This window comes from Argiope bruennichi, chromosome 10 (assembly GCF_947563725.1).
Source record: "Argiope bruennichi chromosome 10, qqArgBrue1.1, whole genome shotgun sequence".
Lineage (NCBI taxonomy): Eukaryota > Metazoa > Arthropoda > Arachnida > Araneae > Araneidae > Argiope > Argiope bruennichi.
Window position 1 is genome coordinate 97,950,930 of NC_079160.1, and position 15,097 is coordinate 97,966,026.

At 30.0% G+C, this 15,097-nt stretch overlaps 1 protein-coding gene across 1 annotated transcript in view; it reads right to left on the bottom strand.

Moving 5' to 3' along the window:
- Positions 1-3,869: 3,869 nt before the first annotated feature.
- The window catches only part of LOC129988925 (peroxidase-like), a 44,987-nt gene continuing 33,759 nt past the window's right edge, over positions 3,870-15,097 (bottom strand). Inside the window, exons 10-13 of the mRNA XM_056097210.1 lie at positions 11,969-12,163; positions 10,367-10,536; positions 8,418-8,520; positions 3,870-4,035 (exon numbers count right to left, since the gene is read on the bottom strand). Coding sequence (XP_055953185.1) covers positions 3,942-4,035; positions 8,418-8,520; positions 10,367-10,536; positions 11,969-12,163 — 562 coding nt within the window. The 3' untranslated portion in view covers positions 3,870-3,941. The remainder of the gene's footprint in view (positions 4,036-8,417; positions 8,521-10,366; positions 10,537-11,968; positions 12,164-15,097) is intronic.

Here is a 15,097-nt window from a genome sequence, read left to right on the forward strand (position 1 = left end):
TATGAGCTAAAAATCAAACTTCTGCCCTCGGGTCCTCAGGGGTTTTTACCCTCAGAAGCTACTGCACCCCCTTTCCGTGGTAGCGCGGATGTGACATCATCATCAATTTAAATTTAATTGTGAATATATGTTTTTAGCATTTTAGTTAGATAGTTCTTATTCTTAATTGATATTTTCTATTAAAATGCAATGGTTTCTATTTTTTAAAATTATTTATATAAGATATAATTCAGAAATTTGGTAATAATTATGTCATAAATTGTATTTTTAATATTTTAAATGTTTATAATTACCTAAAACATAAATAAAGATGTTTATTAATCTTAAATATTCGTAACTAGCCGCCTTTGGCGACCAGCCAGCCCGTCAGTATTAGTGCTCGTTAAAAAGTTAAATCAATATTTTAGGTAACTTGACCTCATAATAGGTTTTTCAGCAGACTATTTTTAATTATATGATTATCAAATTTTGATAGTCATATAATTCATTTATACTATTATGTAGGCTTTAAGCCCTTCTGATCATTGTACTACGTATCACTCTCTAAATTTCTGAACTATTCTGATGAAATGGTCTGAAATAGCCTGATCTTATAGAATAGTGAAGCTTATATTTTTATAAATCAATCAGTATTAGTGATTGATTCTGTTGATTGGAGCGCAGCTCTTTCTATTTAAAATATTAGTGTCTCAAGAATATTTATTTAAATGTGATTCACAGGACAGAAAATATATGTAAAAATTTAAAATTCGTAATTTATCAGCGTTTATTGACTCCATTTTCATAAAATATAATTATTTATTTCACTTAGACCATTTAGTTAGCAGATGTATGTCCATTACTAAAGGTTTACAAATTAGCGGTTGGTCACCGATTAGAGTAAATATCTAGTGCATTTTAAACCATATTTGCCTTAAATAAAACTGTTACATTGAATTAGTATTACAGGTATTGTAAAAGATCATAGAAAACGTTTACTTGCATTTATGTTTTAGAAAATATCATATTTCTTATGTATTTCATTTCATAAAAGCACGTGCTGAAAAATCACACTTTTATATGTTTAATTTGCAATGATAGTTAACTTATTATTTTTATTCTATTTTAATTATGAGCTTTTGTCAATGTGATTTCAACGCATTGATAAAATTAATTTTTTCCCATTGACGTGTAACGTTCTCGTGCAGCTTAGATTTTATTTTTATTTTGTGCGAAATAAATTGTTGAAAGCATAATTAAATTATTTTTTACAAAATTCATTAAAAATAGAAATTTAATTTATATGTTAAAACATTAGTACCATTGAAAAGGGTATTTTTTAAACTTTAAAAAGATGTAAAAATCGAATCGAATATTTTCGAAAATTATCGCGAAAAAACACCGAAATTAATTTTTAATTATTTAAAATTCTAATTAGAAATTCAAAAAAATCACTCCAAGGTGCACATTTCCGGCTTCCAACGTATACACTTGCCAAATTCGGTAGCTGTAGGTCAAAAACTCTGTCCTGTAGAGAGCCAAAACACACAAACACACACACACACACACACACTGAGCTTTATTATAAGTATAGATTATTACTATGATCATAAGAAATTCGCGCAATTATTTCGAAAGAATTTCTTACACAGAGATTACCCTAGACTGGCGGTGTCCTTAAACGGGGATACTGCCCCCTGTGGAAGGCAGGATATTAAAAAAATTTTGATTGCAATATTGCTATTAATCACATTGATTGGTTTTTTCATCATATTTCAAACATTTTAATGATCAGCCTTTGAAAGGGTTAGAATGCCGAAAATACACGTATCAGTGTTATAGAACAATTTGTACATTAAATAAGAAGAATAGAATTAAATACTTTTAAGAATATAGTTTATGATTTATTTCATATAGTTAGAATATAGCTAAGAGCTCCTGATATATTTATAACTTTCCTTTTACAACTAAGTTGTTAAGAATTACTATTCTTACTAACCAAGGATTAAAAACCATCACTGATGTGACATCAGTCATTATTACATTTTGTTCCTTGATTTTTGTTATTAATCACAACAAGTAACCAATGCAACCTCTTGAATTGAAGTATTAGTATGATTATTGAGACGAAATCTAATATTGAAGATCCATTTCCCTTAAATGACGCTAATGGTTTCTCAACTATAATTCAAATTTCAATCTAAATTGAATACTTTCCATTATGACAAATGAGTTTTCGCTCTGAAATAACTAAAACTAAAACTACATTTTGACTAAGATGTATCTTCAATAAACACTGTCGAAAAAGTATCTAAAATAAAATAACTGCAATCATCAAATAGAGTAATTTGGCGAATCCATTGGGTTTGGATCATAGGAAATCAACATCACTAAAATAAGTAAAGATTTTCAAAATCTTTTTATATCTAAATCTGTTTTGAAATGATGTAGCAAAATCAATAGATGCTCACTCTCAAAATTTCGGCTTTGAATCCATTGGGTGAGTTTGTTTTCCATGGCACAAAAGCCATCTTTGGCTAAGCTGTCCTACATTCATGGTATTAATACATTTGTATCAATTTAAAATCAAATCAAAACATGGAATGTCTACAAAATCCACATGTCTGAAAACGTTGAAATGTTTATCATGAGGAAGTGAATACAATGATGCAAAGTATAGTACAATACTAAAAAGCGTTACTTATGCTTATATATGACTATATATTTTTAAAAAAAACAAAAAGATTAACATGTGGAGTTTTGGAAAGCTACTCGCCCAAATCTGAATGAGATTTCTGAACAAAAATAAGACGCTGTAAAGAAAATCGGGGACACTCTACAAGAATTTGTAAAACAGACATAAGACTGTTATAAATTGAGCAAAATGATGTTGGATTCCCCATAAAAATGGCAGTGGGTGAATTGAATGTAACCTAGTTAAATTTGTGTCCAATCCAATCTTCAGCCTAGTTAAAATTGTGCCCAGTTTTCTGCTGTGTAAAGTGTGCCGGAGATCTATTGTAGGCTTAATTGTATGAATCTTATTACGAATTTGTGGGTCCCATTTAGTTTCCCATTTGGAATGCCAAAAGTGATATATATATATCTTATAATCAGAAAGAGGAATACTTCATTAGAAAGTAGTTGCCAATTTAGCTGCCCTACGAGTCTTTTCATCTACCGGAATTCCCACATGTGCGGGGACCCAGTATAAAATTATTTGAAAGACCTTCCAGATAAGTTTGTCATACAAGTTTAAAATGTTTAAAAGTAAAGGATGGCTGCGAACATGTAAAGATTTTAGAGATTCCAGAACGCTGAGTGAATAAGTGTATATATTATATAGCTATCTGCAGACATATCTGAAATAAACGATAATATTTAAAATAGAAATTACTTCTGCTATGAAAAGTTACTGCTGTTTTAAAAGCCATTGGGCGCGAATAATTAAGAGGAAATCAATATCATTTAGAATTAGAAAAAAATTTCAAAATCTTTTTGTATTCAAATTTGTCTTAAATGAATATAACAAAGTCGATTCATAAAGGCGAAATGATTCTTAACAATTAAGATTTGGCATCTATTGCACATGAATTGGAAGCTAATTATGAATATCAAGCAGATTAAATTTAATGGAAGTTTTAATATTTGCACTTTGCGCGAAATTCATTTTGAAACTTAATATAGTCAAATTTAATATCAAAAATAGCCAAAAAATCTCATTTAAATAATTTTCTTAAGGTATTCTAATATTCATTTATTTCTATTTATCGTCAGTTAATGCTTTACATTTCGTATTCCCACCTATATACACATATATTAAGTATTTTGTTATCAAAACTCTACTGTAATAAAGCTTATCTTTAGTGTTAAATAAGCAATAACAAAAATTAGAAATTTCATTTTCATTAACTTTATTTAAATACAACGAGTTTCTTTCAATGTTAAAAATGATGTTGAATCTAGTATTGGGGTGAACGAATAGTGTCGTTTCCTTCGTCTTTCCACAACGTGAGATCAATCTTGGGAATTTCACTGCATGGTACGTTAGTATTACTAAAATAAAAATAAAAAATATGTAAATAAAAAAATTTCACAAATAAGCAACAACACAGAATTTTCTATTATGAAAACTGATTTACATTGAAATAGATTTCAAATATGTGTATACTCACACATGCTTTGTTAAAAGTAAAGTTCATAGAAAAAGTTAACAGTGCTTAAAATAAAGTTATTTTTATATATTGCCCTTCCAGAATAAAATTTAGAAGGGTTATATTAGACAGAATGAAGCAGAATTTATTTTATAATACTAAATCAAAATGTATTTAATTTCTCTCATCTGAAAATCACTATTTAATCAATAATTTTAATAGTAACATTTAATATTATAGTAAAAAATATATTATTTCTACTATTAAGCAGTGTTTTAGCAGTAAACCTGCGCAAAGATGTAATAATACTTCTATTTTCAATGTTTTGCTGCACATTTTTATAGTATAGATGTCGCTTTAATTTTGTAATATCAGAAGATATGTATTCTTATTTAGAACTTCTGATTCAAAGGTTAATTTAATGAAAAATATTTTATGTCTAATTTTCTTAAGGGATGGCACCACCTCTTAGGTTTTAATTTAATAGTTTGGTTAATGATAATATTAATAATTTAAAAATTTGATATTTAATTTAAACTTAATAATTTAGATATTAACAAGTTCTACTCCCCTTCCGATTCCTCATGGAATTAATTCAACATCATAGAATTAATTGTGTTGATGGCAGAATCAATGTCCATCAATTGCAATATTCAATCAATTGGATGTTGCAAGAAAAGATCTAAAGCTCTTTCTAAGGCACCGAAACCTTCAGCTAAAATGTTGCATATTTAACAAACACTGGACATTTTTAATCTAAAAATAGTTATATTGTGATGTTATGTTTACACGAAATTAAATTTGAATAAAAATGAAACAAATCAACCATTACTTTTGTATTCATTCTTATAAAGCACAATTTTTTAAGAGATCTTCGAAAATCAATTCTTTAAGGATGTTAATAGAATAAGTACTGAATCCCTGATATATCTGTGTTAATGACAATTTATACTATAACAGAGTTTTTTACTCAATTGGCCAATAAAAAAAGGTCAAAATGTTAAATATATGTTAAAAATATTTCAAGAGGAAATATAATATATTTGTTAAACTATACACAGATTATTCAGAGTAAGAAAAAAAAAAAAAAAAAAGGTTTAAAAAATTGAAGATTATAGTGCATAAATAGATAAGGGGATTTGGAAAAAAAATCATTCTTGAAGACTTTACCAAGGATCACCTACAAATAGGTATTCAAAACATCTCGTAGGGATCTTCTCTGTGATGTACTGGATTTTTCATCCAAAAATTAACCCATCATTGTTAAATTATAATACGCTTTATATCGTTTGCATTTCTGCTATGTTAAATTTCGAGAAATTGTGTACCGGCTCAAATGCGTTCTTCTTATCTCTTCGCCTTTTTCTTTTACTTTTTCATTTTAAGAAGTTTGACTTAAACTATTTAGTGGAGCATTTTGTAAGCAAAAATATACAGGGTCACGTCTCGTATTTCTGGGGACATAACATTTATTTTCATTAAAGTGTCTATGCTGAATTTATTGAGATTGGCTACGCCCCCAATTACGAAATAAGTAAGTTACAAAAAGTAACCTTAATACTATAAATTCGACCAAATATTCCGATTTGAAACACGTTCGAAATACCATAAAAAAAGAAAAAAAGTTTCATTTCCTTTTTCAAGTCATGAAATTCATGATTTTAATCCTAAATATTTGAGACAATTTTACAAATAACTCAATAAAACATTTTTTTTTTTTTTTTTGCAATCTCGTTAATATTACAAAGATGGCAGCATCATTAAAAGTTAGTATAATTCCAAACGGTCATGTTTTCTTTGCTTAGGCTTAAATCTTTTCCTTGCTCACTGGATTTCCCTAATTATTCATAAAAAACATATGGAATAAAAAAAATCTGTTTTTGCATCATTATTATTGATTCTATAAATATGTAAGATTAGAAAGTCTGATTGCTGTTATCTTAAAAGTTGAGCAAACATGGCAGCTTATGTTGAATTGTTCATTCTATTTTTAGCCATCTACTCACAATTTTCTTTCATTTTAAGAGGTTTGCACATGATTTGAAAGAAAAAGGTAAAGATAAGTACCTATGGTAGAAAACACTGTCGGTTTGAGAGTTACAAGCTTTTTTTTTTTCTTTTTTTTTTGCTCAAAAGTATTTGCTTTATTGGAATTACTGATGATGATTTCTTTCATTTCCTTTTGCCTTTTCTTTCCATTTCCTTTTCCTTTCCTTTTTGTAATACATATACATAAGTTATGTCACAAAGAATTGTTGTTAAACGAAAAGTGACTAGATTTGCATAATTTATCTAAAACTGATTCCGACTCAAATTTGAAAACTAATTTACAGCAAGATGAATAAATTCTGACGATGCAAATGAGTCAGCTTGAGCGGATGAATGCTTCTTTATCATAGAAATTGCATGAAAGGATTTCTGCTTTGAATCATAAAACAATAAAATCCATTTATGACAACGATGTCCTGTTAGCAAACATTTCACCGGAAGAAAATCAAAGATAATTAAGAAGGGGGTTCAAAAGGGTTTTTTTTTTTTTTTTTGCTCAAAAGTATTTGCTTTATTGGAATTACTGATGATAATTTCTTTCATTTCCTTTTGCATAAAATTTTCCTTTCCATTTCCTTTTCCTTTCCTTTTTGTAATACATATACATAAGTTATGTCACAAAGAATTGTTGTTAAACGAAAAGTGACTAGATTTGCATAATTTATCTAAAACTGATTCCGACTCAAATTTGAAAACTAATTTGCAGCAAGATGAATAAATTCTGACGATGCAAATGAGTCAGATTGAGCGGATGAATGCTTCTTTATCATACAAATTGCATAAAATGATTTCTGCTTTGAATCAAAAAACAATAAAATCCATTGATAACAACAATATCCTATCAGCAAGCATTTCACCGGAACAAAATCAAAGATAATTAAGAAGAGAGTTTACAAGAAAAATAGATTACTAGGAAAAACTCAAGAACAGCATTCATGCGAAATAATCAAAATGAGTGAAATGAGAAAAAAAAAAGCAACAAAAGGAATAATATATACTACAAACACTCGAATACGAATACAGATACTATCACACGGGATTCTGATTAATTGATATTCTTTCCTTAAGAAGACGTTCACATTATACGTTCACACTGAAAGAAGTTCTTGGAACGAGTTCATTTGTCACTAAGCACATAATGCTTGGGAGTTTTAAAAGTTCATGTTCTTCCAAACCAAAAAATTCTGCATTTCGTACAACACTGCACAGAAGTAAAGCCTTACAAACCCTTAAAGGATTTGCATTGGAACACATATTTAAAGGATCCGCATTGGAACACATATTTAAGTGATCAGATGCTTTTACTACTAAAAGGATACTACCAAGCATTATTTATGTTGAAAGACTTGAAAAAGATTTTAGTCTTGAAAGAATTACTCCGAGTTCATTCAAATAAATCCTGAAACATTTATTTCACGATCCAAAGCCAACAGATTTCAAACGACTTTGAGCAAATCAACTTGCTTAAGTATCTGAAATCTAGAGCATTTTTATTGAAATTTTTTTGTTTTATCATGTCAATACATAATAGAAGACGAAAAACTATTCCAAGGAAAGATATATAACCCCTTTACAAATTATATACCATAGAAACCATATAAATTTGGCATCAAGTTTTAAATGACACCTGGTGACCAGTCAAAATATTCATTTAATGACTTTCCATATATAGAAAAAAATGGAAGTAGATACGTTAATGAAAATAATGGACAATATGCAGTGTGCATTGTGGCAAAAATCACTTCATCATACTGTTGGAAGAAGCATTATCACAGATAGTTTGTTTCTATATTTAAAATTTACCAAAACACTATGAAATAAAATAATTATCCCCATTGGGATTGGAAAAAGTACAAGTATTAAGTTTCCAAATCATTTAAAATTAAAAAAGTGAGCCGTACATTCAAACTAAATTTTCTATCACGATATATTTGTCTGGCAGCAATTTTCCCCACCTCACAAAAATGTAACCAAAATATAAAAATTAATATCTAAATAAGTAAAAATAAAAACTTGTTTTAGTGAATAAATCATGAAAATAATTGTGGTTTTTGGTCATTTAAAAAGAACCACGAAAATGATCGCTTATATTCTTTCTAAGTATATGTCAAGTGCCTTTCTAATGTAAATGGAACTAGATTATAAGCTCATGCCTAGGCTCTTATTACAAACACTACTACAGATGGTTTAATTTATCTTTACAAGCTTCATGCAGAAAACTATAAAGTCACTTACTCATCGCTGGGAAGAAGAAATGGATTCTTCGTGACTTGTGAAATATGAGTGTTGTCACACAAGATTCGGGCCCATGAGCTCTGTTTGATAGCCTTCCTTTGCTCTGAAAAAATAACAATAATTATTATATTTAAAACTTTTTTCTTAAAGGCAATAACTTTCCAATATTTCTTTGAATCAATTCATTCTTAGGGATTTCTGTGTTGTTATACTAGGTTTGGAACAAAGATTATTTCTTCACAGAATTTCTTTGCTCTTAAAAGAGAAAACTAGGTATGTATAAAACCTCTTATGTATGTATAAAACCTCTTATGTATGTATAAAACCTTTTATGTATGTATAAAACCTCTAGGTATGGTAGGTATAGTATGTATAAACCTAGGTATGGTAGGTATAGTTTTCCCTTTTAAGAGCAGAGATACCTCTAGGTATCTCTGCTCTTAAAAGAGAAAACTAGGTATGTATAAAACCTCTAGGTATGTATAAAACCTCTTTTGTATGTATAAAACCTCTAGTTATGTACAAAACCTCTTATGTATGTATAAAACCTCTTATGTATGTATAAAACATTTAGGTATGTATAAAACATTTAGGTATGTATAAAACCTCTTGAAGTAACTAATGAGAATGTTCCTCTACTGAGTCAGTTAATTCAGAAAAAAATTGAAATTTCTATAGATGAAATGCTTTTTTAGTTATGCAAATTTGGTGGAAAATATTTCTTCAAAAGAAAAATTGCATGTTTTTTTTTTTTTTAAATTTTAAATCTAGATGGAAACTTGGAACAATTTCTTTTTAAAACAGTGAATCAATGAAATGAGAGTAATTTATAAGATTGTAAAAATAAAAGTTTATTCATTTATTGCTAAATTATTAAGAGCAAACTCTTTAAAAAACAAGAACCACCAGTAATCGTTTTTTTGGTACCTTAACTTTTTCTTTGAGTCTTATACAGATGTCAAATCTGTAGAATTTATTGTTCCATTTTCCTTACCAGGTAGGCTTCTAATAATTCTTTGGGTGAATTTATTTCTCTACTGTATTATATCACCCAATAAATGATGACAAACTTCCTTGCTAATAAGCAGATATAAACAGGTAAATTTACCAGATCAAAACAAGTAAATTTATGAGATCAAAGCAGGTTAATTTACCAGATCAAAACAAGTAAATTTACGAGATCAAAGCAGGTTAATTTACCAGATCAAAACAAGTAAATTTATGAGATCAAAGAAGGTTAATTTACCAGATCAAAACAAGTAAATTTATGAGATCAAAGCAGGTTAATTTACCAGATCAAAACAAGTAAATTTACGAGATCAAAGCAGGTAAATTTACCAGAGAATACAAAAACAGGTAAATTTAGATAAAAAGTCTAAGAGAAGTCTTAAAAGAAGTTATCTCCTGAAAAGAAGAGGAAATCACATTCCTCTTCTCTAACAAATCCTGAGGTCTAAAACTGATATTTAGAATTAAAAGTCTCAAGTGACTATACAGTTGTAAAAACTAGCCAAGTCTGAATTAAATAAAGTTTACCGATAATTTGGTTAAATTTGGCAAAAAAGGATGATTTTATAAATTTTGGTACTATCTCACTGACTCATCAACAACTGCATGTCGTCAGCATCCAGATTTTGAGATAAGAATGAATTTTCTATTTCAATTAAATAATTTCGTTTTACAGCTAGTTTATTCAAATTCAATATTTGTACTGAGTGCACAGTGCATTTTCTTTTTCAATTAAGTAATTTCATTTTACAACTAGTTTATTCAAATTCGATATCGGTACTGAGTGCACAGTGCATTTTCTTTTTCAATTAAGTAATTTCATTTTACAACTAGTTTATTCAGAATCGATATCTGTACTGAGTGCACAGTGCATTTTCTTTTTATTCAAAATTAAAAATACAGGATTATTAAAAGCAATATTTCATGAAAGAATATTTTACCTGAAGTAAACGGCGCCTCCGGGCCTACGATGTCGAAGTAGAAACGATCCCCTTTTTGCATAAAATAGAACTGTTTGGCATTAATACAGACAGCGGAGGGACCCAGTGGAGAACCGGGCATATGCTCTTCCAAATTCATGCCCACCCACATGTCTATGTCCTCCACTGCTCTGGAATATTAAGAAGAAAAAAACAATAAAATAAAAAAAAATAGTTACAATTTTATTTATGTAGTTACGATTATTAAATAACCAGTGTTTCAAAATCAGCAATCAATAGGAATCAGGACGATTCTATAATATGTCCTCAGTAAAATCCAACAAAATGCTTTGAAAATTCAATGTAGTTTGACTCACATAAAAAAAATCAGTAGGTTGCGTTTACTCAAGGTTGCTTAGGTTGCTGAATGCGTTTTTATATTATAGCGGCTTCATTTTCTGAATTACAGACTGGCGGTCTGTAATCCATTGTTGAATTTGGCTAAAAATGTGATATATGTCTACACTATAGATTTTAAATATGAGTACCGAATTTTATTTATCTAGTTCTTTTCATTTTGTAATTATCTTATTAACTTATATTCGAACGGTCGTACTGATGGACTTCTTCTGAACAGATTTGGCTCAAAATTTGATAAATCTGCAAATTTGATCAAAAGACTATATATCGAATTTCAAATATCTAACTCAAATCATACTCGGGATATCATTTTTACAACAGACAGACAGGCAGTTACTTTGCTAAAAAGGTGTTTCTGGAACTCAGGAAGACCGAACTTTTCGATTTCGAAATTTTTTGGCCATTACTATAACTTTTTCCTCTGTTGCTGTTTCTTATGGCAGTTGCCACGGACAAGCCCGCTGTTCGAAAACAGCCAATTTAAGCCTAAGTGGAAACACCTCTTGTTTTTATCGAAGAGCCAACTTGAGCCAAGAGTACGACTTGACTACTCACGCATTCCTCATTCGCTTGCACAACCCCTTTTTACAGTAGAGCACATTCACTCATCGCACAGATAGAACAAGGAGAACCACCATGCCCAAACCGGGACTCGAACCCGGGACGCCCAAATCATGGGGAAGATGCGCTACCCCTATGCCAGGACGTCGTCACTTTTTCCTCTACTACACATATGAGAAAGTAAATATTATTGGAAAAACCGCTTTATTTTAAATAATAGAATGGTAAGAAACATTTTATTTATAAGACAGCATTCTCGAATTACTGAAAATTATTTCACACCATTTTGAAAAACATCGCCTTCGAAAACTTCTCGGTATCTATTTATGTATTAGAAACAATATTGACACAATTTGACTAATATTTTAAATCCCTGGCTTTAGAAGTGTGAAATAAAATTATTTTAGGGATCATAGGATACTTTCTAGCTATGCAAATATAAATTTAAATCAATTCTGAGAATCATTTGGGTAATTTTTTTTTAGATTCTCACAAAATAATAGATAGAAAACTTTGATATCAAAATCTAAAATTTTTTTCAGCATGTCTGTTGAAGGTACCAAATTAGATTTCTTATCTTCATCTTTCCAGAAGTGTCTCACCTAAATAAAATGGTAAAAAAAAATAAAAATAAATTCTTACGCATAAACTCGCTTCAAAAGATTAGCGTTAGACTTCGACATCAATCCCAGTTTGTAGAGATCATTAAAAGATGAGATGAGGACTGTTCCTTCGGAGCAAAATTTCACCACTTCTACGTAAGGAGCTAGTCCATGGTCTCTGCCTCTCTTGATGTTAAATGATGCTAAATCCTTTCCATATGGCACTCCGGGCTGCCTATGGAAGAAGAGATGATGTAAAAATTTTGTAGTAGTGACTGCAATAGAAGGTTTTCAACTTATAAAAGCAATAATCATTGCGAATATTGATAGATATTTATTTAAGCCATAATTAAAGATTCTTATAATTTATAGAAATGTAAAATTCTATTCATGAATTATTTAAGATAATCAATAGAAATGACCATCTCAAAACTTTATAGCATATTGTTACAAATCTGTAATTTTGCTACCCGTCACGAATAGTGTCATCGTAGGAAAAAACCGGTAAAACCGTTGTAAGATCTGTCCTGTGCGTGCTGAGCTTGGCGACCATTTGGCAACTTGGCGACAAATTTGGTGAGTTTGGCGACTAAATGGATAATACTGGAAAGTTCGAGAACTTTCACGATCCATCCACTATGAACCGAGATACACTCAGATACGCCTTGATTGGTCTGGAAGATTATAGCCCCGCCTCCCGGAACTACAAAAGACAGGCACTCTGAAGCTGAGAGGAGGTCTTAGTTACAGATCCTTCAAAATCAAAATAAACAATGAAATTTCTGAAGTAAAACCTATTCTTGCAGGTGTACCTCAAGGATCTAAACTAGGGCCAATTTTATTTTCCTTGTTTATTAATGATATCCCCAAGCAATTTAACACTATGTTGTGTATGTACGCTGATAACACTGCAATACTGGCTAGAAACAAAAATCAAAATTTTATTACCATAGCTTTAAACCGACATATTAAATCCCTTGAGGACTGGTTCGTCGAATGGAAAATTGAAATAAATGCTAGTAAAACTGAAGCTATAGTTTTTAATGAAAATAACTGTAAAAAGAATTTATCCCCAGTTAAAATTAAAAATCAAATTGTCCCGTGGTCTAAGGAATGCAAATATTTAGGCGTTATTCTAGACAGTAAATTAAGTTGGAAACCCCACTTTATTTACACAGCTAAAAAGTTTCGAGACCTTACTCTTAAATTGTATCCCTTAATTTCTCTTTTATCCCTTAAACTCCAAAATGAGTAGACAAAATAAAATGCTTATTTACTCTGCCTACTTGCGTCCAGTATTAACTTATGCCTGCCCTGTGTGAGGATATGCTGCCAAGACTATCTTAGACTTATTGAAAGCCAGCAAAATAACTTAATTAGAAATTGCTGCAATATGAAATACTACATGCCCAATACAAATATGTACTTATGCCTAGACTATCCCCCTCTTAAAAAATTCATTAAAAATCTAGCCACTAACTTCTTTAAAAACATGGATAAGAATGAAAATGAAGCAATAGCTAAAATCCCTAAATATAAACCATCTACAAACTCTAGAAGACCCCGTAATATACTACTTTAATTTATCTCAGCCCTTTAGTTTTTCTTCCTAACTTTTATTTTTTCAAACACAAATTAAACAGTATCTCAATAGCCAATTCTAGCTCACAAGCAGTAAAAACTTACTAAGCCCAACGGCAACGTACCCCCCCCCTCACCCTAATATCAGACAATCACAATGAGTCCTGACACTCGCCATCTCCAAATCTCGTCGAAGATGGCCACGGCAAAGTATAGACAGCAAAGCACTGTGAAGTCTCTCCTTACCGGGGATAAACCCCTGCCGGGGCTAGGCGCCCCGTCAACCCAACCATCAAGCTGAGAGAAGGTCGAGAGTGAGAGTAGTCGCAGTCGCCGACAAGTAACAGATTTTAGAGGATTAGACAGCAAGCAAGCAAGCAGCTTAACTAGAGATTAAATGCTCTGCATTATTACGATTGATTGGCGGTATTTGCAGAAAAAATATTTTAGAACAACATTCTCTAAAACATTATTGATACATTTTTGAGATATTTTTTGTGAACATGGTGTAACAAGAGAATTCAAAAATTATCACTGCCATTATAGAATTTTCTTAAATTGTTTGATTTGCCATGTACTGAAGTCATGTTGATTTGTCATGTATTGATACCTGCAGAAATCGTAGGAAAAAAAGCCGTTGAAATTTTTTTAAATCTCTGTAAGACAGATAATTACTTGAATGGCATTGTAGTGCAATAGCTATGAAATATTCTATTCTGAATCGAATTTAGCACTTTTACTGAATCTATCTTGTGATCCTTGGCCGGCGATTAATTCGTTTTATGCTGTTAATAATAGCCGAGAACAGAATTTATGTTTTAGATATATTTATTTTTCAAAAAAATAAAACCAAAAGTTGACACAGAACTACAATTGTAATAAAAAACTTACATACCAATTTTCATATATTTAAGTCCTAACATGTTGGAATGATCATGTGAAAACACTGACCGACAGACGATAAACCCTTTGACAGATTTGGCTAGAAATGTTGATGCAAATCTATATTTTTGATGATAAATATGGGTATTAGGTTTATCTATCTATCTTTCTTTGTTTTGTAGTTATCTCGTAACTTATATTTAAACAGCCGGACAGACATACTTCCTCTGAATTAATTTTGCTCAGAAATTGATAGAAATCTACAATTTGGTGCAAAGACTATGCACCAAATTAAATTTTGAGTTATCTTTGTAATTTACAGCGGATAAACAGACATTACGTAAAAATGTATTTTTCAAATTACAATACTTTCTCTATATTTTATTTACGAAAAAGTAATAATATGAAATAAAAATATTTATATATTTTTGAGATATTTTTTTGGCAAATTGGCCTAATAAGAGAATGAAAAAAAATGTATCACATTCATTAAATAATTTACTTAAGTGTCAGATTTTTCATGTAATGAAATGATATTTGCAGAAATCGTAGTAAAAGTTCTAGAATTAACAATCAAAATCTATTTTAATAAACTTTTGTTCGCTTTGTTGAAAATGTAATAATTTAGTTCAGCTTTTTTCAGAAGATGTCAATTTGTTCCTCTGTATTTATTAAATAGCTAGGCCGAAAATTCATATGATGAACT